The sequence below is a fragment of the Nilaparvata lugens genome, chromosome Y, assembly GCF_014356525.2.
Source record: "Nilaparvata lugens isolate BPH chromosome Y, ASM1435652v1, whole genome shotgun sequence".
In the NCBI taxonomy this organism is placed as follows: Eukaryota; Metazoa; Arthropoda; class Insecta; order Hemiptera; family Delphacidae; genus Nilaparvata; species Nilaparvata lugens.
In genome coordinates this window covers 1055138-1080693 of record NC_052519.1, presented here as the reverse complement: position 1 = coordinate 1080693, position 25556 = coordinate 1055138, and the positions used below count along the sequence as shown (strand labels likewise).

The following is a 25556-nucleotide window of genomic DNA, read 5'->3' as shown; positions in this document are numbered from 1 at the left end:
ATCAGTATTATAAGATAATATATCAATTAGAGAATTCAATTTTCTATAAAAGTTGTAATGAGTACAGCAAAACGTTTCACGAATACCCATGTCTCAGAACACTTTCAATTGTTATTATTATGTCCAAATTCACATTATCATAATTAGTATTTAGTGTTGATTTGCACAAATGCTTGAAAGATTTATTTAAAAAAAAAAAAAATGAAAGAATTCAATTTTACTAATCCACTTGCAGAACTGCAGTTTTGTGCTAAATTCAACACATCTTCAGTGTAATCTGTGTTTTCCAATTATGGAGAAGTTCCACAATATCAATATCTAATCAACAAAATACAAATAAGAATTTAATTGAGTGATGAGAACAATAATATTGATTGGCCTATGATGAAAATCTAGAATAGTGCTACATAAATTAACATTGGATAACTGAATGTTTGGACTTGAAAGTAAACTCAACATCACTCCATTCATTTCCTTATGCAAACCTGAATTCGGAAAATTATTCACTCATTTCGGTTCTATTCCCTAGAAAAATTGTACAAAAAATAAAATTTTCAAGGTTATTGGTTTATTACCGTACTTGGATGTAGCTTGATGAGCGATTCAGACCAATGTTCGGACGCATCCAGTGTACATTCTAGTAAGTTACTTCTAAATAGAATAGTTTAGGAATTATTTTACGCTATCAAAGCAAGTTAAAAATATTGTGAGCTAAGAGCAGTGTGGCTCCATTTCTGGATGGAAATTCAATTCAATGAGTATCTAGATTGAAAAATCTCATTTACAATTCAGAGTAATTTCGAATATTTATGATGATAATAACAACAGTTGTTTTAATTCCCAATCTGATGTTGATAAGATTCAACGCTAGTAGACAATTGAATTGCATTGATTATTTCCATAGAATAATACAACATATTATAGAATATAATACATACACAGGGTATAGCAACTACAAAAATTCAAATTAATTAAATAAAGCAATACGTTATAGTGGGAATTATCCCCATTACTTTGATAACACCATTATTACTATTACTAAATACTATTATTATTATAAATTATAGATCTATTAATATTATACGGAAATGTAGTATTAAGGTGAATGTGCAGCATACCAATACCCTCATCATGAAATAGTAATTGCCCACATAGACTAAAAAAGTCTGTTTGTGGGTCAATGAGTCCAGCACTTTGCCAATCCAAAATTAATTTTATTGCTCTAATTATTAAATTAATGTTTAATGTTGAATCAACTAAAAACCATCATGACACCCTCCCCCCCCCAAAATAATCACTCACAAACACTCTCTCACCACCCCCCTTCAATTATCTCTCTCTCTCTCTCTCACACACATACACACACGCATCAGCTGTGAAGAATCAACAAGCAGCACACAGAGAGTAAATTTAGAAACGAAATAATTGTAGCTAGAGAATCCATAATAGATTCATGAATTATTCTAGATAGAGAAATAAATATATGAAAAATATATTGTTGATAATAACTATAATAATATATAAATTTTAGAAAAGGAGAACAAAAAAAAGTAAATAAAATGCAAATGAAACTATGGTTGGTAAATCGATTTCAGAATACGTTCACATTGATCCTCATCCAAAGTCGTCAACCAGTTTGATATTATTCTTTTATATACCGCAGCCCCCAAGGTGACTTATTGGGAGTGGAACATTTGACATGATAACGTGACATAGGTAGGATATATTTATATCACAGGCTGACCGAATGTTTCGTGGAAGGCCAGAATAGTGAAAACGGGCGCCCCTAGTAAAATAGTTGTGGTTATCTTGTAGGTTGAAATACATTTCATTTTTGTACATGTACATAAGAACTGTTTATAAAAAGCTGATTCTGAAAACAGGAAATATAATAAATACCTGATTACATGGGAATCTTCTACTTAGTCCAAGGCCAGATTCAATGATTGCTTTTTGGGTGACTAATATTTCTTGGAGCAGAGCTCTAGAAGCACCACCCAAAGAATAATTCCATAAGACAGAATTGACTGAACATATGCAAAATAAACAATTCTTAGTTGGTTGATATCGAGAACTACTAACTTTGGGTAAGATCAACGTGCTAGAGACACTGTTTGCAGGGACACCGGACTTATCAAGGAGGTACCTTTATATTTACAATATAAACATATATTACAACTTTTCTAATAATTATAAGAAATCGTTCAACTGACGGAAAAATGTAATATGCAGTAGGCATTAAGTTAGATGATGAATCGTCTCACAGACGATGGTGAGATGGAAAATGATTCTAAATAAGATGAGTTTGTTGGTGACAATGACAGGAGATTGCTAATGATGTTTTTCATGAAAGGTGGATTCAATGTTATGGCTTGTTATGCCTATGCAGAATGTTAATGCTCACAAATCGGTTTCCGATCTCATACCTAAAGGAAAACAAAATACTTGACACTGTAGAGCGACTCAAAAAAGCATACAATAAAATAATTATTGTACCTGATAAACTGAAAATTCAGTTAAAAAATAACTAAAATAAAACTAATTAACTAATAAAACAATTAGTATCGTCTGCAAAAAAATCTGGTCGGAACGAGATTTGAACCTGGGTCCCACAGTTTGTCGAACTACGCTCTAACCGTCTTGGACACCATTGCCCAGTGGATGCGAAAAAGTAGGAACATGAATTGCTGTATCTTCAAAGATACGAAGAAGTAAATTTTTAGGTTAGTTTACGGTTTTTTAAATATTACATAAAAACCGGAGGTCTTACAAAAAATCGATACACATACGTTTCTGCGCCTTGTTTCAAAGAAATTGCATACCAAATTTCATCCAAATCGGACAATAACTGCGACTGTAACTGCGGTACAAACAAACAAACAGACAAAAGCCGATCGAGTCGAAACTAAGACCTCAGCTTCGCTTCGGTCAATTAATTACATACAGTAGAGGCCTGCTTTATGTTCAAACGTTTCGATAATTATTTATTCAATTAGAAAGTGAATCCAGTGAAAAATGCACTTGCAATTTTTGGTAAATTTGTGAGTGAGATTTCATGAGAAGACCAAGACTATAATGTTTAGGAAGCACAATACATAGATTTAATTCTTTTGCTATCGGACCATACAGTCATCAGCAATGTCAATGTGTACGTTCTGTGTACAGTAAATTGTTCCAGTTCCAATCGTAAATTGTTCCATCACGTGACTAATGCAAAATGTTCCCATGGAACGCCATTTCAAAATCGTTGGTTCAAGCTTTTGGCGCGCACATAATATAAAGTTGATTTACACTAAAATGTGTCGTTTACTAGCTGCGTGAATGAAGAAAGGCTGTTTTACAAACCTACCGGCTAGAAAAGTGTAAATTTCTTTTATTCCACTCTCAAATTTTCTATCGAGAAAAATTAATTTAATGAATGGTAATATAACATCATATTGTTGGTTATGTATTCTACGCTATGCTATGGTGACCAAACTATCAGCGCTTGCGCAGAGAAGCAAGCAGACTACAATATTCGACCAATGAGAGCTCAGATAGTTGGAACTATACTAGGTCGGACAATCTACCACACTTCGACTGTGGGGCAGGATTTTGGAACTGGAACAGGTTTCTGGAACAGAATCTGTCAAAATTCCTCCCATGGAACGCGGAACTTTTTACTTGGTAAATTGTGAATCGGACAATTTACCACATTCCATGTAGGCTACACAGAACGGGCCCAATGAAATATTCATAACACTTAATTTATTATAAAGAATGTGAGAAAAACTCCAAAGAATAGAAGGGGGTTTGCATGCAGAAGATCGAATAGTGATTTGCTGAACAAAGAGACTGGATAATTATCCATTGCCCCTGCAACCTATTGTAGACCTTTGTTCCCAAGACGTGATGGGACTTCTGTACTTTAGTTAATCGTGTACGTTGGATGTCAAGTTGTTGTCTTTGGCGAGTTTTGTATGAATGAACCATACCTCTTGTGTTCATTTTACTCTTATTTTTATGTATATATTGGGCAACAACATAAATATATTGGTTGTAAACCGTATATTTCATACTATATATCTAAACCATATTTCATACTATGTATACTGGAACTATATATTTTTTGCTCATTAGGCTGGCCATTAACGGTGCTTCACAGACTTCATACATTGTTGTGTCATCACAGCGAAAGGCTTCGAGGACACTATTCTGAGGCTTTGTTTTTGTATTTCCCATTTTTTTGTTGTTAATTTCGCTGCTCTATTTGAGGTTAAATGATTTCTCTATCATTATAATTAATTTATGATTTTCCAGAGGTTTATTTATTGTTATTGGCTGTTTATTTTATGTTAGGCTGGCCGGCCTTGAAAGGAAGAACATGCATATTAATGATGCATATAGACATGTTCATCATGCCTGTTTTTGTCATCAGCGAGAGGCTTCTAACATAAAATAAACAACCAATAAAAATTAATAAACCACTGGAAAATTTCAAATTATAATGCAAACGATTGCAAGTAAGCAATTGTTTGAGAATGATTTGGTTTGTTTGTTGTGGCAGGTGTAGTGACTACTGCCGACGATGGGAACATGTATGGGGGGGCGGGGGCGGCAGCGGCAGCCGTGGAAGAGCCCCCCAGGCGCACATGGAGCAATATGGCGACGGCCAGCAGCGCCAGCGGCAGTACGGCCAGCGGCTGGGCCAAGGTAGCCTCGGCTGATGCAGTCGACAATCTGGACGACTTCCCGTCCATCGGAGGTAATCAAATTGGTAGTTTGACATTTTTATACTACAGAGTGAAAAAGAAATCAACATTTACTAGTTGTAATATTTGATGTTGGAGCATGAGTCTAAAAAGTTAGAATTCATCATATACGTGGGGGTACCCAGAAATAACCGGAATTGCTCTGCTGTGATCCTGCTTTTTGTAGTACGAATTTGAGCCGCTTGGGGCGTGCAACGAAACTCATTGTTAGTTGAGTGCCGTTCAGTTCAACGATCTAGCTTGTTCTGTTCGTCTGCAGTGATAGTTTTTGCTAGAGCTCTTTTGTTCGCATTTCGTTTTTAGTAATGGTGAGTTTCAATGAACAGCATGCAGCTGCAAAATTATCTTTTTTTCTTGGAAAAAAAAATATGCTGAAACTATGTTAATGTTGAAGACTGCCTGCAAAGATGACGCTATGAGGAAACACAGTAATCTCACTCTATTCGGCCATTTTTGGCTTGAAATAACATTTTACCGCTGCCTCATGCACCCTACCCTTCTGATTTAGCTCCTTGCAACTTTTTTGTTACCAATTATGAACGAAAACTTGGAAGGACAACGATTTGACAACAGCAAAGAGATCAATAAAAAACGAGGCAGGAGCTAGCAGCCATTCCTAGAGATGACTTCAAAAAATGTTTTGAACAGAGGAAGGGCTGTTTGTTAAGTGTATTAGTTTTAATAGAGAGTATTTTGAAGGAGATAAGGTTGTATTGTAATAAATTCAAAACTATGTAGCTTTTAGAAACAATTCAGAAGTAATTTTTGGGTACCCGTAGTAGTCAACAATGAGAATGTAGCTCAAATTGTCAAAAAAGTATTTAATAAAGCTGAAATTGTCAATTATAAAATCAATGAAATTAAAAATAATATGGTATCTGCATTGTTATCAAGTAATTTCACTAAGATAGTGAAAACGTTATATTTTTAGTTGATAGGACTAAAATTGGTTATTGAAGGATTTGCCCGAATTTTCATAGTAGTCTAGTCTTGTTTTCCATACTCATTTTAATGATAAGTGATTTATTCATTATAATGTAGATTATTTAAATTGGAAGAGAATAACGGGTGAGGCAGCAAAACTTCCTTTTTTAAAGTGAACGCCATTCAATCAGCTGATGTCGTAATAGAACGCAATTGGTCTCGTTACACTGTAAAGTTATCTTCCTGACATGTTCAGTCGCCATCATGCATTGGAACGATAAGAAGCGTGCATTTACCGTTGAAACTTATTTTTCGAGCGGATGTTCTGTGATCACAACCCAGCGAGCATTTCGAAATCTCTTCAATTCAACCCCTTTGGCTACTGTCCCGGACCGGAAATCAATTGTTACGTGGGTCACTCACTACGTTCAGACAAACTGCTAGTGCGACAAGACGAAGAAGTGAAATCCCTCGGCTCATTAGGTCACCTGAGGTCACATTGAGAGGTCGCAGTGAGAGTTTCAATGTTGCGATCACCACAGCGTTCTGCGCGCAAACATGCGTCTGCTCTTGGACTTTTCGATCGTTCTGTGAGACGAATTATTCATGATGAATTTCATTACCATCCATACAAGATGGCAATTTTGCAGGAACTTTCTGAACGTGACTTCAATTGAGGGAACTCTTACCAGGATGCCTCATCTCAGTTAGGAGCGATTTGGAATGGTCAGCCCGATCTTACGATTTGAACCCTTGTGATTTTTTCTATGGGGATTTTTGAAATCCCTTGTTAATGTGAACCGTCCAAGGACCCTATAAGATTTAAAGACCAATATCAGGGAAGCAATTGCTAACATAACGCCTGCAATGCTGACAGGAGTCATAACAAATGCCAGAAAGCGGTTTACTCAGTGTAAGGAGAATGGGAACGTCACCTACCTGATTGATATTCAAAACTAATTGAAACAAAACTTTATATATGTGTGTAAATTTCCTCACTAAGAACATAACCTATTTTTTCGGACATTTTATTATAAAAATTTGGGAACAGAATAGTTTTGGGCTATGCCTCTGTTCTATCCCGATCATTTCATATGATTTGTAATTGTATCAAAAATAAATAAATTACAAAAAATACAAACTTTTTGATCCATAAAATTAGTTCAATTTACTTGAAAAAAAAGGAATTTTTGCTGACGTATGCATTTATTTGTATTTTCAGTATGTCAACAGTAACTCAAAAATATAAGTAACTTTTATTGACCGAGCGAAGTGAGGTCTAAGATTCAAGTCGACGGTTTGGCATTTCTCTAAATGTTTATCTCTTTCCTGTATAGGGCTACTTGTAATATAAATATAAAGAAAATAAAAAAAACTTAATCCTGATATAAAAATTTTTTTTTTAGAATAAAAATATTATTCGATGAAACTCTAGGAATACTGAAGGAATACTCTAGGAATACATTTCAGAGGAATAAGATTACAAGCATTTGAAAAAAAAATATATGAAAAATTACTATTTCATGGATAACCTAATTAACATTTTGCAACCTCGCTCGCCAAGACCAACCCTTGTGTGTCACCAAGCTCGGTCATTAGACATGAGAGCATGGTAAATCACTTGATAATGGCATAAATGACCGAAACATGTCGTGATAAAATATTTTAAAAAAAGGGTACTGAGATTTTTATTTATTTTCTTTATATTTATCTCTAAATGTTTATATGTTGCTCATTTACGGCGAAACGCGGTAATAGATTTTTATGAAATTTGACAGGTATGTTCCTTTTTTAATTGCGCGTCGACGTGTATACAAGGTTTTTTAAAGTTTCGCATTTCAAGGATAATATAAAAGGAAAAAGGAGCCTCCTTCATACGCCAATATTAGAGTAAAAATCAGACTATAGAATTATTCATCATAAATCAGCTGACAAGTGATTACACAGATGTGTGAAGAAGCCAGTCTATTGTTGTATTTCCATAAGGTCTATAGTTTCAATCTGGTTCTTGTGGATGAGAATACTGCGTGAGGTCTACTATTCACAGAACTACTAGGTTATTAAAACATAAGTAATGACTAACAAATTCGACGTTTCACAAAGAAAGCATTTGCTCTCTACTTCTATTTACTTGGGAGCAATTAATTTTTATTTGCAATTACAATATCTACTCGGGAAGACAAGCTGACCATATTTTTGATGTACTATATCGCTAAGGATTTGAATAATTATTTTCTGCAATAATGGTTTGTATATTTTAGAAAGGCATACAGAAATAATTATTGTTGATAACCTCTACAATTATTATTTTTATAATTATATTTTACAGGATCGCGATCGAACAATAATCAAAACCGTCGAGGACGCGGAAGAGGTGAGAAAATAATCCTTATATTAAATTAAAAATACTTATTTCTTCCACCTACTGTTTGAAGTACTTACTTTACTCCCTGGGACATAACGATAAAGTGTCATTTCTTGCTCTTGTGGGACTAAGAATAAAAAAAAACTCCCTAGAGAATAAAAGTAACTCCATTAAAATAATATTGGAAATGGGTTGGGAGGTCGAAGCTCAGATGAAGAAACATAATAGAGTTGTCTGTCATTAGGCCAAATGAATTCAATACTTCAACTACATATTTGATCAATCCATGAAATGAATGTTAGTATGATATTACATACTTAATATTATTAGACGATAAAAATGTATACATATTTTTAAATATATTATACTATTCAAAATACCAGCAAACAAATATTTTTCATCTTCAATTCAAATCTGAAACGCGCGAACTGGAGTCAGACATTTTTGACAGTCGGCCAGCTGATAATTGTTACAACTTTTGCCGATAGATAGCGCAATCGGCAGTGACAACCAGCAAGGTCTTTAAATACCTATTTATTATATAAATACCGTATTTATAGACGTTGTCAACCAGACGATCGGTTTTTAGTTTTTAGATTTCAGGTTATTTTGTGAAATAAAACATTGACACCAATAACGTGAGTTATTAAAATTATTTGACTTGCAGTATCGGTAAATGTAGGTGGAGGAAAAATGTTGTGTACATCACTAATGTGCGAGATAAATTACTTTTAACATGAAGAGGAGAAACCCATTTCTCCCTCCACAGTTTGTAGCATAGTCACAGACGGACATCGTGCGCACAATTGGATGCGCCGTGTCATTTCGCTTCAGGTTCTTGTGATGAAACACATCTCCGTAACCTACACAAACATATCACTTTGGAACATTGCCAGTGGAGAGGAGCGAAGCGTTACAAAGCTCTCTCACACAGACACAAAAGAAGGAAAATGCTGCTAGGTAGTGGGAGAGATTAGTGGAGGATAGAGCATCGGACCTCTCCGTCTTTGAGAAAGAGCCGTGTTGAAAGAAATTTATCTCGCACTTTAGTGAAAAATGTTTTTTCCTACAGTTACCTTGAAAAGTGGCCATTACTGCACTGATTACAGAACGCAAAGAATCACTTTTCCGCTCTAGTGCGGGAAAATTTTTTTTGCACTCCAGATTTGCAACATGGCAACACAAAATAGTTGGTGGGTTATATGGAGGATTAGTGCACGAAAACAAAAATTAAGTTTGTAATAATGACTGTGGTTACATTTAGATAAGAATCATTTCAATGGCTACTCTACATTTATGATAAAATCCCAATCTAGAAATCCAAAACAAGAATAATGTTCATCTAAATCATAATTAAATAATCATTGTTTATGAATTCTCATAATTTAATAATGAATAATAGTTCTTTTCTATTGATAATTATTATTTCAACTGCAATCAATGAGAAAAGTGGCAAATATACATTATAAAATTCGATTTTTGAGGTTAAATGATTACTGTTCGATATCCATATAAATAAAAAAACATAAGAATACTACAATAAATACTCTCTGTTGTCTATGTTATTTTCATAAATATTTTTCAGTTAACTTTGAACATTTTTCTCGGTAATTTGAGCAAAAGTCTAAATTTCTGAATCCTGTTTCTGTAGTTTTTAGCTGGATGAAACAAACTTAGGTACGATTCTTCCCGCTAGGTCGCGCGCTTGTCGGTTCAGCCTACAGTGACTAGATAAAGACTAGATAAATCTCTATCAAGTCACTGTATTCAGCCATCTTGCAGCCATCCCAATGAGCTCTTGGCGTGTATTTTGAATGTTAATTTTTCAACTTCAATAGGATTATTCATTTTTGAATGAATTAAGATTGTTATTAATAACAGCATCACACACACAAACATTTGATGGTTTTCAGCCATCATTTTACCCATAATTACCCACTTTTCATATTCAATGGTAACTGTAGGAAAAATTTAATGTGAAATACGTGCGCAAAGTTCCTATGCTGCACTCAAGAAGCCATTCCGCCCTCGCCTACGGCTCGGGCGTAAACGTTTCTTTCGGTGCAGCAAACTGTCACTTTGCGCACTAGTTGCACAAATAACTATTCTCCCTCAGGAAATTTGTTGCTCTCGGCTTCGCCTCGGGTTTCAAACTTTTCTCTCAGGGAGAAAAAACAGTACTTTTCACACTAGATATTCAAATAACTACTAGTCACTAGACTGAATTAAATGCGAATTTAACCAAAGTAAAGGTTGGCGATTATATATGGGCAGCTTTAATTTGCATTTTTTTCAATACGGTACGACAAAAAAGTTAGTAAAAAATGACCTAATGAAACATAACTTCCAATGTCTGTTTCTGACCCAGCTTCAATGCAGCTCACAAAACTGATTTTGTCAGTGTGTTGGAAATTAATTAATTTTTACTTAAGCCTGTAGCTGATTTCCCGATTTATCCTGAAGTAAAAGCAAGCAATAAAATGTAAGATCCATCTTAATAGTTATTCTACTATCGTTACTGGTGCAGATTGTATGTCTACGATATTTTCATTTACTCTCATCTAATCCAATCAGTAGACTAAGAACAAACAACTTTTGTTAGTTTTATCTCTTATTATTGAAATTGGTTTTTGATTTTTTTGTCTAAATTGAAGGTGACGTTCAATTGTAAATGCAGATTAAAATTAGCCCCGTTAATTAAACTTCTATGAAACATTTTGTCAGTCCAATTAAACGATACTCATAAAAATTAACTGAATTAATTTAGTTTAGAAGTTTGTTGATCTTTGTTAAAATTAACTTTGTTGATCGTTCTCTAAAAAAAATTGAGATACTTTCATTCAATTCTTCAAATCATGCGATATCAATTAGAGAAGTGTGTAGAGAATATTATTATGTTCCTCTTATAAAATTAACCAATTATTATAATTTTTCTGTTTTCAGGACAAACCAACTTGATTGGTGACTTTAGAAGTCTTCGAATGGATTGAACTCCAAAATCCAATTCCATTTCAAAGATCCAAATTTTATTATTACATTATCAAAATGTAATGTTCAATTTTAATTTTTCATTTTTAGTTATAATTGACAATTACTTCGAAAAAAGCAAATATGCGTTTATATGCAATAGAAATATATGCCCATTAAACTACGTCCGTAGAGGTGAAGTAATAATATTATAGTTCTAATTCATTCTTTTTCATGTAATTTGATATTCAGTTATTGATCAGTTGTGAATCCTCATGTCTCTAGTGAATCCTTCATGTTCCCAGCGTTTCATTCAATGTATTTAACTCTTTGATTTTTCATTCGTTTTCATGTAAGACAAAGTGGATAATTTAATATTCGGTTATCAATAAGTTGTCTTGTAAAATAAGGCCCACTTCTATCCATGTTAAATATGTATTTTTTCATCTAAAATAACAATAATATTATCATTATTATTATTTATCTAGAAGTTATAATAATTTTGAATGTACGTATTGTAAAAATACCATTGATTTGTATCAAGCGTTCATGTGCAATTTGTTATCGATTTCAGTGCTTATTATTGCTACACGCTGTTAAGAAAGAATGTTAAAAATTTTGATTTATATAAGTGTAAATTTTCTACTTAACAAAGGATATGTTTTTTTAATGACGAAGTTTATTTGTTTGCTTTAGCACCTTGTTCTACTGTATTTTGTATAATATATAGTATTAATGTTGACTGTCAGTAGATCGGGTTGTAAGGCCGATCTGCAAAGTAGTGGACTGTGTGAAAGTGTATAGATGAGATTTATATCTGATCTAGGCACTGACAGCTCTTCATTATTTGCTATGAGCGGATTTACATACCTTGAATGTGTAGATCCGAAAAAATACCTCTGGTTTAATGTGCGTCTGAGCACAAGTAGAATGCACAAAAGTAGTGCAATAATGATGACTAATAATTGAAGAGTGATAGATAATAAGTTTCTTATTATCCGTATGCAATACTGATATTTGAATGTAACTATTGGAATGCTTAAAATTAATGTAGTTGTAATTAAAATAAAAAGAATCAGGAATGCACTCAAGTTGTTTATTGTACCTAGACTTTTTGCTAGTACGTTTGAGAATAATGATACAATGTTTCAAAATGATGTTACCTCTGTGAGCGCAAAAGATTGAGTAATACAAAGATAAAATTGGGATTTCAATGTTAATGTTGAAATACACAATAGAGTATATTGATGCTGAAACTAATAATAAAACAATAATTACATTGAGTAATGATTGAATTGAACGTACAATTTAGCAATGTTTAAATGAATAAAATTTAAAATACTTGAAAAATGATAGTAAAGATGAGAATCCTAACCTGACTAATAAAATCAGTTGAGAGACAAAAAAATCCTAGATAATAGTCCTGCAAATTCTTAGCAATCTTAAAGGTATGAAAGTACAAAAATTATATGAACATGAACAATTACCTAATTTCAAAAATGATAACTAGGAATTCAGTTTAGGTAGAATCCAATCGTACCTGAAGCTTTCAAGCTGTTGACTATGTAACACTGAAAGAGGACAAATATAGCAACTTGGCTACAATGTATGCAGAAGGAGCAGAAAGTCTGTCCAGAACTGAAGGTTCGATTAATAATTAAAAATAGAAAAGGTTGAAAAATACCAAATACAATATTGAAAGGAGACGAAGCTCAGCATATTGTATAACATAAGCGGGCTGGGAAATGACAGCTTAAAGCATGTCAAGTGACATGGGGAATATTACTATATGTAGAACACATAAGTAATAACAATATAAGATAAAAAATCGAATGATTGATAGTATTTGAATAGTTATTATTAAAGAATAAAAAGTTAATCAGGAACAAATTGATGGGATGAAAACTACCAGTAAACACAGTGCCTCTGAAAGGGTAAGTACAAAAATGTGAATATTAGAGTAAGACTTCCCTGAATAATTAATGATGTGTTGCCGAAGTAATAGGCCTACGGTGACTCAAAATCCGTGGATGAAACTTGACTCCTGTCAAGTACATTGTAGTTGCAGACAGCTGCTGGGCTAATAGAAGTTGAACGATGTAGATATCTTGACTATATCCTGATAAACGGTGACCGATACGGAAGAGAACTTGACTTGAATACGTTGAGATATTGAAGATTGAGACTGTTCCGATATTAAAGTTGATAATGAATATAACGACGAATGGGCACTTCACAAATTGAATGAGTTTCACTGGTAGAATGTTAATTGGAAAAAAATTCCACCATGATTTAAGTAGAATAAATTAATGTTTGAAGTTATGTCCTAAAGTTAATGTAATTGCAGTGAATAAATATTTGAATAACAAGATAAAAAGTTCTTGACGAATGAAATCACTGGCATCAGTAAGAACCGAGATTGACAAAGTTCGACTAAATAAATGATGAGTAGCTAAGACTGAGTAGCTAAAAATGAGTAGCGGTTGACGATGAAGGGCAAACTGCACTTGCGCAAAATTCCCGAGTAGAAATGTTGAATAAGGTAAGCTGCACTTGCACAAGACTTCCCAAGTTGAAAATGTATCTCCTATGAGCATACAAGATGAATGAATGTAACCGCTAAATAATGTGTACTGATGCTCAGTAAAATTGAAGTGATAAATAATGAATCAAAAGTTCATATTGAGAATTGTTGAAAGTTCATGTAGAATTCATGGTGGAAAAGCATGTTGAAATTACTTACAGTTCATAACACTAATATGATGAATAATTGAAAACATGGTACGCAGAAAGCATGGCATGATTTGCAAAAGGGACGCTCAGTAGAAAAGTCCCGAAAGGTATGTTAAACTCATAGAAATTATGGTTGAAAAACGTTCACTGATGATAAATGCGTTGAATGGTTATTGAATAAGCACACAAACTAGGACATAATGAATGATGAAAATGGATAAAGTTTTCCAAAGATGGACGCGTTGAACTAAGATGTTACATCGTATGGCTGTACAAAGAGAGTGACGCTGCTTGCTTGCTGGTTGAAGAAACAGGAACTGCCCGTAGCGGAAACATGACGTGATCGGCAGTGATGTGCACAAACTCATCGAATGAAGTGAAAATATAAAATCGATATTAAGCGAACTGAAGGTGTTGAGGTTGATGTGAATGTTGAAGTATACCAATGGAGGTTCAAAAACAATGAAAATACAATTCAAAATACTTATAGACGAATATTAAACTAGAAAACACTGAAAGACGCAGACCACAACTAGCGCTACTATCGATCAAGCGATCAATGAAACTGTGACGTCAGAGATCGCATGACAAGTGAAATGTTGTCCAGGGACTGTAGCAGCGGTAGATTCAAATATTACAAAAACAAGATGGACGACCATAAAACTGGCTAAAATATGAGACGAAATCTAACAATTCAAGAGAGTCTTACTTGTTCAGAATAAAAAAGTACCTACTACCATAGAGAAAATAACATAAGCTTATGTGTAACCATATGGTTGAGAAAGGAGAAAAAATGTTTCATTACGGTATTTTAATCTTTTCCATTTTGTGTCATTGAGTGATGTGAAATTCCATTTTGTTTTGTTATTCGATTCATTTTTTTCATTCATTTATTTTATTTCTTATTAATTGAATATTGTCATTAAAAGATTTAATTATAATGTATTAACAGGGATAGTTCAGTTGTTTCTTGATAAGTTAGTTGATTGTTCGGTTTTTTGAATCTATTACTTCTTATTTTAATTTAAATATAATCAGTGTAATATCATTAGTACTGTGCTCCCATATGCGGACAAGCTCCTTGAGCTTTGCATATGTGTATTATTTTTCAGTTGAAAACTTGTTTCTATTTGTATGAAGATGTTTTATGTTATGTATTTTCTTGAGTGAGAATAAACATTTTATTATTATTATTATTATTATTATTATTATTATTATATTATTATTATTATATTATTATTATTATTATTATTATTATTATTATTATATTATTATTATTATTACTCATGTCATATTTTCGCTATGCCACTACACTCAAGCACTTGAAAGTGCCCATATGGTAAGCTATAATTTCAATTTCATTGTGGCACAAAAGATTTTTTGGCCAAATATTGAAGATATTGGGTAGAGAAAACTATGGATATGATAATAAGTCATTTATTTCAAGAATTGATGGAAATAGAGCAATTCAAAAATGTGGTGACATGTTGGCATCAGGGGGCCACCACAATGGTATCATAAAATGCCATAATTACCCTGTGATTCCATTGTGTCATCACACTTTATTCTCACATTCAAACAATAATTTGAATTCTATCAAAATTTGTACTTATATGATTATAAAAAACAGTTCATACAATAGAATGCATCGCAAACCAGTCATTTCAGTCTTGTGTGAGGTGTTCTCTTCTACTATAAAAGGGTAGCCGTCTAGTTGTCACCCCGACTTCTTGACACCTGGTCATTTTGGCCATAGGCGACTACTTGTACCCTCGTAAAAATATGCCATTGCCGTCAAGTTGACCCCCCACTTACTGGACCAAAGGTGCCAACTAGTCATGTCCATAAACGACAACTTGACACCTCGCACCCTCGCGTCAGGGTGTCCCCTCGACTAGTTGGCACCTCCTTAGAAAGGAGACAAGTAGACGGGGATGGATCACGTCTACAATGACACCTTGCACGCTGGCGTCAAGTTGTCACCCCGACTACTTGTCACCTACAGAACACCAGTTGGCACGAGTTACACCCCCGCGGCGTAAAGAGGAGGGATCAAGCAATTTTTATTACTGGTTATGATGTAGAATTGAATTCCAAGCACTATTGGTTCAGTAACATTTTCCCGTCAAACTCACGGTTCGGGAGATATTCGCCGCCTTTGCTATTTTTAGGATATTTTTTTCGAGTTGGTTGAAACAAATAAATGAATAATAAGCCCTTTTGATGACTGAACCAGATGTAGAACACAATAAAACACATTTTGTTCAGTTATATTTTCCCGTCAGACGCACCGTTTACGAGTAAATTGAGCTTAATGCTAGGACAGTCAAATTCTCATTCATCAATGAATGATATGGCAGATGAAGCGATCAGTCTGGTTATCAACTGAGGTATTACATGAAATCTGGTAATTAATATGAAAATAAATAATGATTTACACACACTTGCGCTCAGATTGCAATCAGACCATAAGAAGGCCAATGAGAATCTTCAAGTTGTGTCGTGTGTCTTAGTTTGATAGAATGTGTAAAGTGTAAAAGTTTCATAGAATGTGTAAATTATTTATTATGCAGATTTTTATATAATTTGCATTCGTCAATTCCATTGTATTAAATTGAATTTTAATTCTGGGATATATTATATCACACACTGTCAACAAATTTATTACTTTATATTTCTTTACTTTGAAATATATTATTGAAAGGAAATAAATTATGGAGGTTTCTGTTTTCTTCGTGATCTATTCATTATTTGAGTTTATGAATTTTGTACTCAGAAACAAATATGGCTGTCTAGCAAGTAGTCAAATAGAAAAAAGCATGAAATATTTTTTTCTGTATACCCAGTTTCCAGTAAGTTACAATTAATCCAGAAGATATAAAGAATAATTTTATTTGACTTTAATTTTTATTAATGGACTAATCATATGAATAGATGGTATGGTGATTTAATAATAAATTATTTGATTTGAAGTTTCACTTTGAATTGAAAAAAAGTATAACAATAATTGATGGAGCCTCAATTTAATCATTGATAAAAATTATTCTGGAAGGATCTCATTATCAGATTATTTGTCAATGTGTAATAGAATCGACTCATTCATTTATTTATTTATGCATTCATAGAAATAAAATAATTCCAAACTTATTATGAATTACCTATATTGGAAAAGGAACAACAGCTTTTATGTTGATATCAGCAGCATGAGATAATACTGAGAGGGAAATTATGGAGTACTGTAGTATCACACAGAAAATATATTTTCCTTTCTCCTCTCTGAGAAGTTACTGTACTAGTGTGTGCTTCATAAAATTGAAAAGACAGCAGAGCAGAGCAAGCCGATCATCTACTAGTAATATTGGATAATTGCCAATCGTGACTTGTTTTTATTTTGTTGAATGTGGATGTAGAATGACAATAGCGGATCAAGGGGAGGAGGTGACAGAGTACTACAACTGTTGGTGGGGGATTTCTGAATTAGCGGGGAAGGCCTGTCGATGGTACTGATCTCTCGTAGCGAGTTGAAGAACTAACTGTTAGTCACCCACTTTACCCCCCTCCACACCCACTCCACACTGCTGGTCACCCATTTAGCGAAACATTAGATGAGTTCTCTGTCCTGTTCTCTGTGACCGCACTGAACTGGTCACAGACGGCTATTACGCATTGAGAAAACAACACACGGCAAACTACACTGGTGCTTCCCAGCGGCCAACATCTCAAAACTCACATTTGGCAAATTTTCAGTTGCCTCAGATTCCGCTTCCACGCTTCAATGGGGAGCTTTCAAAATGGCAAGCATTCTCAAGTGCTTTACCAATATTATTGGTAATCAAGATAATATTAATGACTCATTGAAATTTTTCTATCTTCGTCAATCACTCAGTGGTGAAGCTCTTGCTAGAGTGGAACACATTGAAGCTGACGAAAATGGTTTTCAGCTTGCATGGAACCTCTTAAGGGAGAGGTATGACAATAAGAGATTAATTGCTGCCAGGCACGTCACGGCAATTGAATCTCCGCCTACCATAAAGCGTAACTGTCCGCAATCATTACGGGCATTCATTGACTTTTGCAAGTCCCACATTACCGCGCTCGAAGCGCTTCAACTTGGAGTCAAAATCAAGGACTTATTGTACATGCACAAAATGTTGTTGCAGTTGGATACTGCTACTGTTCGTGAATGGGAAAAGAGTGTTGGTATACACGACATTCCCACCATTGATAAATTTTGGAATTTTTTGGAATCACAATGCAAAATCATGGAAGCTGTTGCTTCAAGCTCAGCTAACCATCATCAAGGAAATGTACAGCAAAGTACATCCAACTCGGTTGGTGCTCATAGCAAGCCGAAGTTCAATCAAAATCAATCGAATGTTCAAGCTAGGATGCAGGTTACTACCTCTTCTATGTCACCTTGTAGTTTTTGTAATTCTGTTGGTCATTTTCCAAATCGTTGTAATGAATTATTGAAGTTGCAGGTTACTGATCGTTGGAATGCTGTCCGTGACAAAAGGTTATGTTATAATTGCCTCAAGCCTTTTGCACCCAATCATGTTTGTTCGGACAAATCGTGTACACTTTGTGGCAAGAGTCACCACACTGTTCTTCATAGGTCGTATCCTCAATCACGGGACACTCAGCCTACTTCTAAGGATAAGGTAACTTCAAATGTTATTCATTCTCAATCTTTTGCTCCCTCCAAGGGTAAGAATGCTGTTTTGAATTCCGTCATGGTTCAGAATGCGGAAACAACTAAGCAAGCTGTTTCTCATGCAGAACAGCCTCAGAAGAACTCTCATGTCACAATGAGCTCCACTTCGTCTCTGTGTTTGCAACAGCAATCAACTGTCGCCTTGTTACCTACTGCCGAAGTTTTGGTTCAATCTTCTAGTGGGGAATTTATTAAAGCAACCGCGTTTTTAGATTCTTGCTCTGATTGTAATTTGATGTCAACTAGGTTGGCTGAAAAATTGTCACTTGTTACTTTGTATTCTGACACTTTGATTCATAGTGTAGGTGAGAATAAGACCAAATCATCTGTTTCTCATTCAGTTTGCTTGTCTTCATCTGATCGTTCGTGGTCGGTCGAAGAAAATTGTATTGTAGTTGATAGCATATCATCTAATGTTCCTAGTGTGAACATTGATCTTTCTAAAATTTCAATTCCTGTTGAACTCAAATTAGCGGATCCATTGTTTGATCAGCCTAAGCCTGTAGATCTGTTACTTGGTGCTGGCATATTTGCATCTGTTCTTCAGCCTGGTAAATTGTATCTAGCTCAAAACGCTCCCATCCTTCAGAAAACCAGTCTAGGTTGGGTCATATTTGGTTCTTGTAAAACCATTCGTCCTATTGCAGCACCTCGTTCGTGCCTCCCTGCTTCGCCTGTGGCCACTCCCCGTAAGGTCATGTCGAATTTTCTAACTTCAAATGATGTCTCTCATCAGTTAGAGGAATTTTGGAAGCTGGAAGAAATCTCTCCTCTACTTCTGCCCTTACCTGAGGTTTTGAAACTTGAGAAGCACTACACAACCACTACCACGCGTCTTGAAGACGGACGGTTTATGGTCACTCTTCCCAAAAAGGATAATTTCCACTCATTGGGTCATTCCCGATTTCAAGCATTGAACCGATTTCATTCATTAGAAAAACGGTTATCATCAAATGTTGTGTTAAAAACTCAATACACAGCTTTCATGGAAGAATATCAACAGTTGAATCACATGTCACCAGTGCCTCCAGCACCGGATAATGAAAAATGCTACTTCATTCCTCATCACCCGGTTTTTAAACCTGATTCGACCACTACAAAATTACGTGTAGTATTTGACGCTTCTGCTAAATCTACCACTGGAACATCGCTTAATGAAGTATTGTATGTTGGTCATACAGTTCAGCCTGAACTGTTCGATATAGTTCTGCGCTTTCGCACATATCAAATAGCCTTCATTGCGGACATTACTAAAATGTACCGTCAAATCTTAGTTCATACCTCTGACCGTAACCTTCAGAGAATATTTTGGAGATCTGATGCTACTCTACCCATTCAAGAATTCACCTTGAATACTGTAAGTTACGGCACTTCGCCGGCAGCTTTCTTAGCTACTCGTACGCTTCATCATTTGGCCGATCTTGATACGGCACCCAACTCTGCTGTAGCTAATGTTATTAAAAATCCCTTTTACGTTGATGACCTTATTTCTGGTTCTTCTTCGGTTTCAGAAGCTAAACATTTAGTTCAACAATTGATTAGCACATTGGCTCAGGGTGGTTTCGAGCTTAGGAAATGGTTGTCTAACTCGCCTGAAGTTCTCGCTACTATTCCTTCTGATCTGCTTGAAGCAAACACTTCCAAACCGTTGTCTAATTTCAATGATAGTGTGGTCAAGGCACTAGGCCTCATTTGGAATTCCACTCTAGACGTCTTGACTATTTCCTCTAATGTTGCTGATGTATTACATAAAACATCTTTCACTAAAAGAGAGCTTCTCTCTTGCATTTCAAGCATATTCGATCCATTAGGTTTGATTTCTCCTGTGGTCATTTTACCCAAAACACTTTTTCAAAAACTCTGGTTATTAAAGATTGATTGGGATCAAAAAATTCCGCAAGATCTGTTGGAAACTTGGTTGAAAATTCTGCATGAATTGCCGAACATTGTTAACATATCACTTCCGCGTTGTGTGTTATCAAGGACTCTGATGCCTCGCTTGAATTGCATGGCTTCGCCGATGCTAGTCTCACTGCTTACGGCGCCTGTATTTACGTCAGAAGCACCTCTCTCGGTAGCAGTCAAACTAGGTTGCTCACTTCCAAGTCCCGCATTGCCTCTTTGAACCCAGTTCTCTCTGTTCCCAGATTAGAACTACAGGCAGCTCTGCTACTTTCACGTCTTGTGAATAAGGTTTTAAAGGCTTCAAATCTTACTTTTTCTAATGTTTATTTGTGGACTGACTCGAAAACAGTCTGTGACTGGTTAAGAGCCCCTCCTGATCGTTCTAATATTTTTGTAGCTGTACGCATTTCTGAAATTCAGAATTCAACTTTTAACTTTCATTGGAATCATGTTCGTACTAGTAACAATCCTGCTGATTTGATATCTCGAGGTTGTACACCCAATCAGCTGGCTGCTAGTCATCTGTGGTGGAATGGTCCTTCATGGCTATCTATGCCGAATAGTTCTTGGGATTCTTTCTCTAGCAATGTTGCTATTTCTCAATCAGTTCAGGTATTAGCTACTACTTCTATTAGACAACGATTTTGGTTTCCCTCCACCCGTCGCACCATCAAAAGTGTATTGCGGCATTGCATAATGTGTTTTCGCTTTTCGGCTCTTTGTTCTGAGCAAATCATGGGTAGTTTACCAGCGGCCCGCGTTCAGGCTAATTTTCCCTTTTATAATTGTGGTTTGGATTACGCCGGTCCTATTTCCATCCGTGTAGGCGGCCCCAAATCTCGTACTTTTTCTAAAGCATACTTTTCGCTGTTTGTGTGTATGGTAACTCGTGCCGTTCATATTGAAACTGTCTCGGAACTTACTTCCAAGGCATTTATTGCCGCTCTGATTCGGTTTTCTGCTCGTCGTGGCATTCCGCATTCCATTTTTTCGGACAACGCCACAACTTTTGTTGGTGCCAGCAATGAGCTACGTGAGCTCCACGAATTTTTGTCCTCTGATCGTCTCAAATCTGATATTCATGACACTATGTCTATACTCAACATCCAATGGCACTTCATTCCCCCTCGGGCTCCGCACTTTGGTGGACTCTGGGAGAATGCGGTAAAAAATTTCAAACGCATATTCTGTGTAGTTACATTCAACAAGGTATTTAACTTTGAAGAAACCTGTACTCTTGCTGCTCAGGTAGAAGCCATCTTGAATTCGCGCCCTCTTGTTCCCTTGTCGGAAGATCCACATGATCTTGCCTACTTGTCTCCAGGTCATTTTTTGATTGGACGTCCACTTACGTCATTACCCTTCTTGCCGCCTAACACCAAACACATTGATCATCGTTCACGTTGTATCAACTTGCTGTTCCTATCCAGGAGCTTTGGGATAGGTGGTCTCGTGAATATTTAACCACTCTTCAGAAAAAAGGCAAATGGCTAAACAATTATGAAAATTTGAAGGTCGGTACGGTTGTCATCTTGAAGGATCCTGGTTCTGCGCAGTCCACTTGGAAGCTTGCGCGCATTACTGAAGTTCATCCCGGTAAGAACGACAAGGTTCGAGTTGTCACTGTTCTCACTCCCTCTGGCACTTTTAAGAGAGCTATTTCGAGTTTAGTACCTCTTCCCATTGATGAGGATTCTAGTTAATCCCCTTGCTCTTATGGTTCATGTTGTATTTTTAGGTTCATTGTTTTTCCCCTGGTTCTCACATGGGGCCCAGTTTTCAATTTCCAATTGCCTTGCCAGATTTTACATATTTCTTACTTTTTCTTATTGTGCCATACCCCCGTATGACACAAGGGGCCCAGTTTATGTAAAATCTGACAAAGCATTTATTGGAACGGTTCCACTTGTTACTCGTTCCGCTACTACGTAGACATCATGTCGTCATTTTGTCCGTCCGCGCTGACCAGTGACGTCACAGTCACGGTTCTTTGCCCCACTGCTCTAATCAAGTTGGTTTCCTATATTATTCGTATTTTTCGTCGGATTATTTGCCGTTGCAATTTTAATATTTGTACTATTCGATTTTTTGGAATTTATTTTGTCTTTAGGCATCTTACTTTCTAGATATTTGTTACTTTTTCACCAAACGTCTGTAAACGTGTTGCTTACGTTTCTAACACATCCGGCATGTTCCTTTTTTCATCGAGCATTTTGCTTTCTTCTTGTCTTTTGCAATGGTTCCTAGTTGAGAGTGCATCTACGCTTTCGGTCTAAACCTTTTATCCATATTCATCGGATCTACAAAACGTTTTTAAAAGTGAATTATTCTTCAAATTAATTCGTTTGTTCTATTCTTCAATTGTGATTCAATTATTCATCGATTTCTTCACTTATTTACTCTGATAAACTTTGTCAAAATTGCAACCTCGTGTGGGCATTTATCGCTATTTATTTGATCTACGGAACGTTTTTAAAGTGTGAATTACTTCTGCAAATTAATTCGTTTGTTCTATTCTTCAACTGTGATTCAACTATTCATCGATTTCTTCGCATATTTATGCTGATAAACTTTGTCAAGTTCACAACCTCGTGTGGGCTTCAATTGCCATTCTTCTAACGATTGGCTTCACCTCTTGAAACTCAAACTTTCAAGTTCATCATCTCTACCGTTTGGAAATCATTCTAAAAATTCCACAACTTGAAGGTCGGATTATTCGTTTGGAATTCTACTTGCTCCTGTTCTCATTTCCACTGGGGGATTTGCCTGCTGTGGTGGACGCTTCCATGTTTGTCATCGCATGGCCAGATCACATCATTGCTTGCTGATGTCCTGTTCCTGTGGGTATTGCGGAGTCATTGCCTGTCTGCCTGGCTGCATCTCCTCTTCAAAATTTTATTCAGGTTACGTAAATCGTTCTATTCAATTTTCATTTACTTATGTATTACTTAATTGTTTTGTTGATGTCTATCTTGACATTCAATTCACTGAGGCCACTGACGCCTATTTATCGTTCAATTGATGTCTATCTTGACATTCAATTCACTGAGGCCACTGACGCCTATTTATCGTTCTATTGATGTCTATCTTGACATTCAATTCACTAAGGCCACCGACGCATATTAATTCATTGGATTTGACAGCTACCCTTGGCTTTACAAGTGATTTTCTGAGGCCACTGTCGCCTATTAATCGTTCTAATTGATGTCTGTCTTGACATTCAATCCATTGAAGGCCCATGTCGCCTGTATTTAACCTGGACAATCTTTACATTGTATTTATTAGCTACCCTTAGCTCTTAAGTGATATTTTAAGGCCAGTGACGCCTATTAATTTGTTTTGTCGATGTCTATCTTGACATTCAAATCACTGAAGGCCTATGCCGCATATATTTTTATGTATTCTACTTGTTGAGCACTATTTACAGCTCATTGTCATTTGTTATTATTCCTTTTGCATTATTGATATCTACTTGACATTTAATTTACTGAAGGCCTATGCCGCCTATATTTTAATGTACTCTATTTTTTGAGCACTATCTGCAGCTCATTGTCATTTATTATTATTCCTTTTGTAAATCATTGTCATTTATTATTATTCCTCTTATAAATCATTAAGATTGAACTTTGCAGCAATAACTTTTCATTTTAGCACTCAATTTATATTCGCAATTCAGGTATCATTAATATTACCTTTTCGATTATTGTCAGGCTTCAATGGTCATCAATGTCATTGACCTAATTTCATTTAAATTTTGTATTTCTCTAACGTTTTATCATGTTGTAATTATCCCAAGATATTTGACTCAATCTACTTACAATTGTTTTTGTATGTGGCCATCTACCTATTATTATTTTATTGTTATTAAATCTCATCTTGTTGATTCATTTAGTCTTTTATTGGCGTACTTACCACACTTCAAGCTATCAGTATTTTTATGCACAGAATTCAAAGATTTATTTGTAGGTATTAATACCAATTATCATTCACAGTCCACTGCCCTGACCTTGGATTCTGTCATAATGATTAAGAACATCCAAAATGTACTAAAAAATGTCCACAAATAACTTTAATATTGTTTCATGAATGTTGAAAAATATTGGATGAACTCATTCAATAATTTGCAATTAGATAATCAGCAATAACAAACTCATTGCCTCATGGGATGGGATTGGTAATAATGTAGACTATATGAATATAATAACAGATCATAAATATGATTGGGATAGAACTTCAACTCTGCAATAATGATCGATCACTTTATCAAAAAATCTGGTGTGGTACACTCACACAACTTTCCTTGCTCATTGAACTATAAGCCTCATTATCCGAACGAGAATAATTTAGGGTAATAACATAATGACGATTGACGGCAACATTTTTGCAACTACGATCAGACAATTGTGTATAATACAATTGTTTTCAGAGTACTTTTTCCTTTATGTAAATTGTGAAATTCGATGATTTTTTTTGAAATTCGTCAGAACAGCTGTTCTACAAATGAAATATCTTGACTATGACTGTGTTCTTTTTATAAACTGCTCTACCTACCTACCTCATGCACGAGGAGGTTACAAAGTCCATTTCTCAAGGATTGGGTGAACCCCCATTTGCACACCAGGAAAAAGACTCATGTCAGTTGATAGAGCTAATAAATAACTATACAGGGTATGGATTTGATAAAAATCGATAGAGCCGTTTTTGAGAAAATCGTGAAAAACATGGTTATTTAGTAACTGTCATTTTTCTCAAGAATATTCGAAGCTCCTGCAATTTTCTCAGAAATGAGACTCATGTCAGTTGATAGGGCTAATAAATAGCTATCAATGGTATAAATTTAAAGAAAATCGTTAGAGCCATTTTCGAGAAAAACGTGAAAAACATGGTTTTTTTTACCGCCATCTTGAATTGAATTTTATTGAATTGCTTATTGTCGGGTCCTCATGGTATAAGGACCTTAAGTTTAAAATTGCAAGTCAACCGGTTAATTAGGAATGGAGTTGAATCGTTTTCACAGACATACACGCATACACACACACACACACACACACACACACACACACACACACACCACACACACACACACACACACAGACCAATACCCAAAAATCATGTTTTTGGACTCAGGGGACCTTGAAACGTATAGAAAACTTGAAATTGGGGTACATTAATTTTTTTGGAAAGCAATACTTTCCTT

General features: G+C 35.3%; 1 protein-coding gene across 1 annotated transcript; it reads left to right on the top strand.

Moving 5' to 3' along the window:
* The first annotated feature begins 594 nt into the window (after window positions 1–594).
* Window positions 595–11684, top strand: LOC120355164. The gene is made up of 4 exons (XM_039443489.1): window positions 595–640; window positions 4547–4744; window positions 8005–8049; window positions 10984–11684. The coding sequence occupies exons 1-4, from the start codon at window positions 595–597 to the stop codon at window positions 11028–11030; spliced, it is 336 nt and encodes a 111-aa protein (XP_039299423.1). The 3' UTR covers window positions 11031–11684.
* Window positions 11685–25556: the final 13872 nt, after the last annotated feature.

What these genes read in the sequence shown, in the direction of transcription:
- LOC120355164 (XM_039443489.1), top strand. Translation starts at nt 595, where the DNA reads ATGAGCGATTCAGACCAATGTTCGGACGCATCCAGTGTACATTCTA. An exon ending in CGCATCCAGTGTACATTCTA is followed by an intron (nt 641 to 4,546) that starts GTAAGTTACTTC and finishes TTGTTGTGGCAG; the next exon opens with GTGTAGTGACTACTGCCGAC. An exon ending in CGACTTCCCGTCCATCGGAG is followed by an intron (nt 4,745 to 8,004) that starts GTAATCAAATTG and finishes TATATTTTACAG; the next exon opens with GATCGCGATCGAACAATAAT.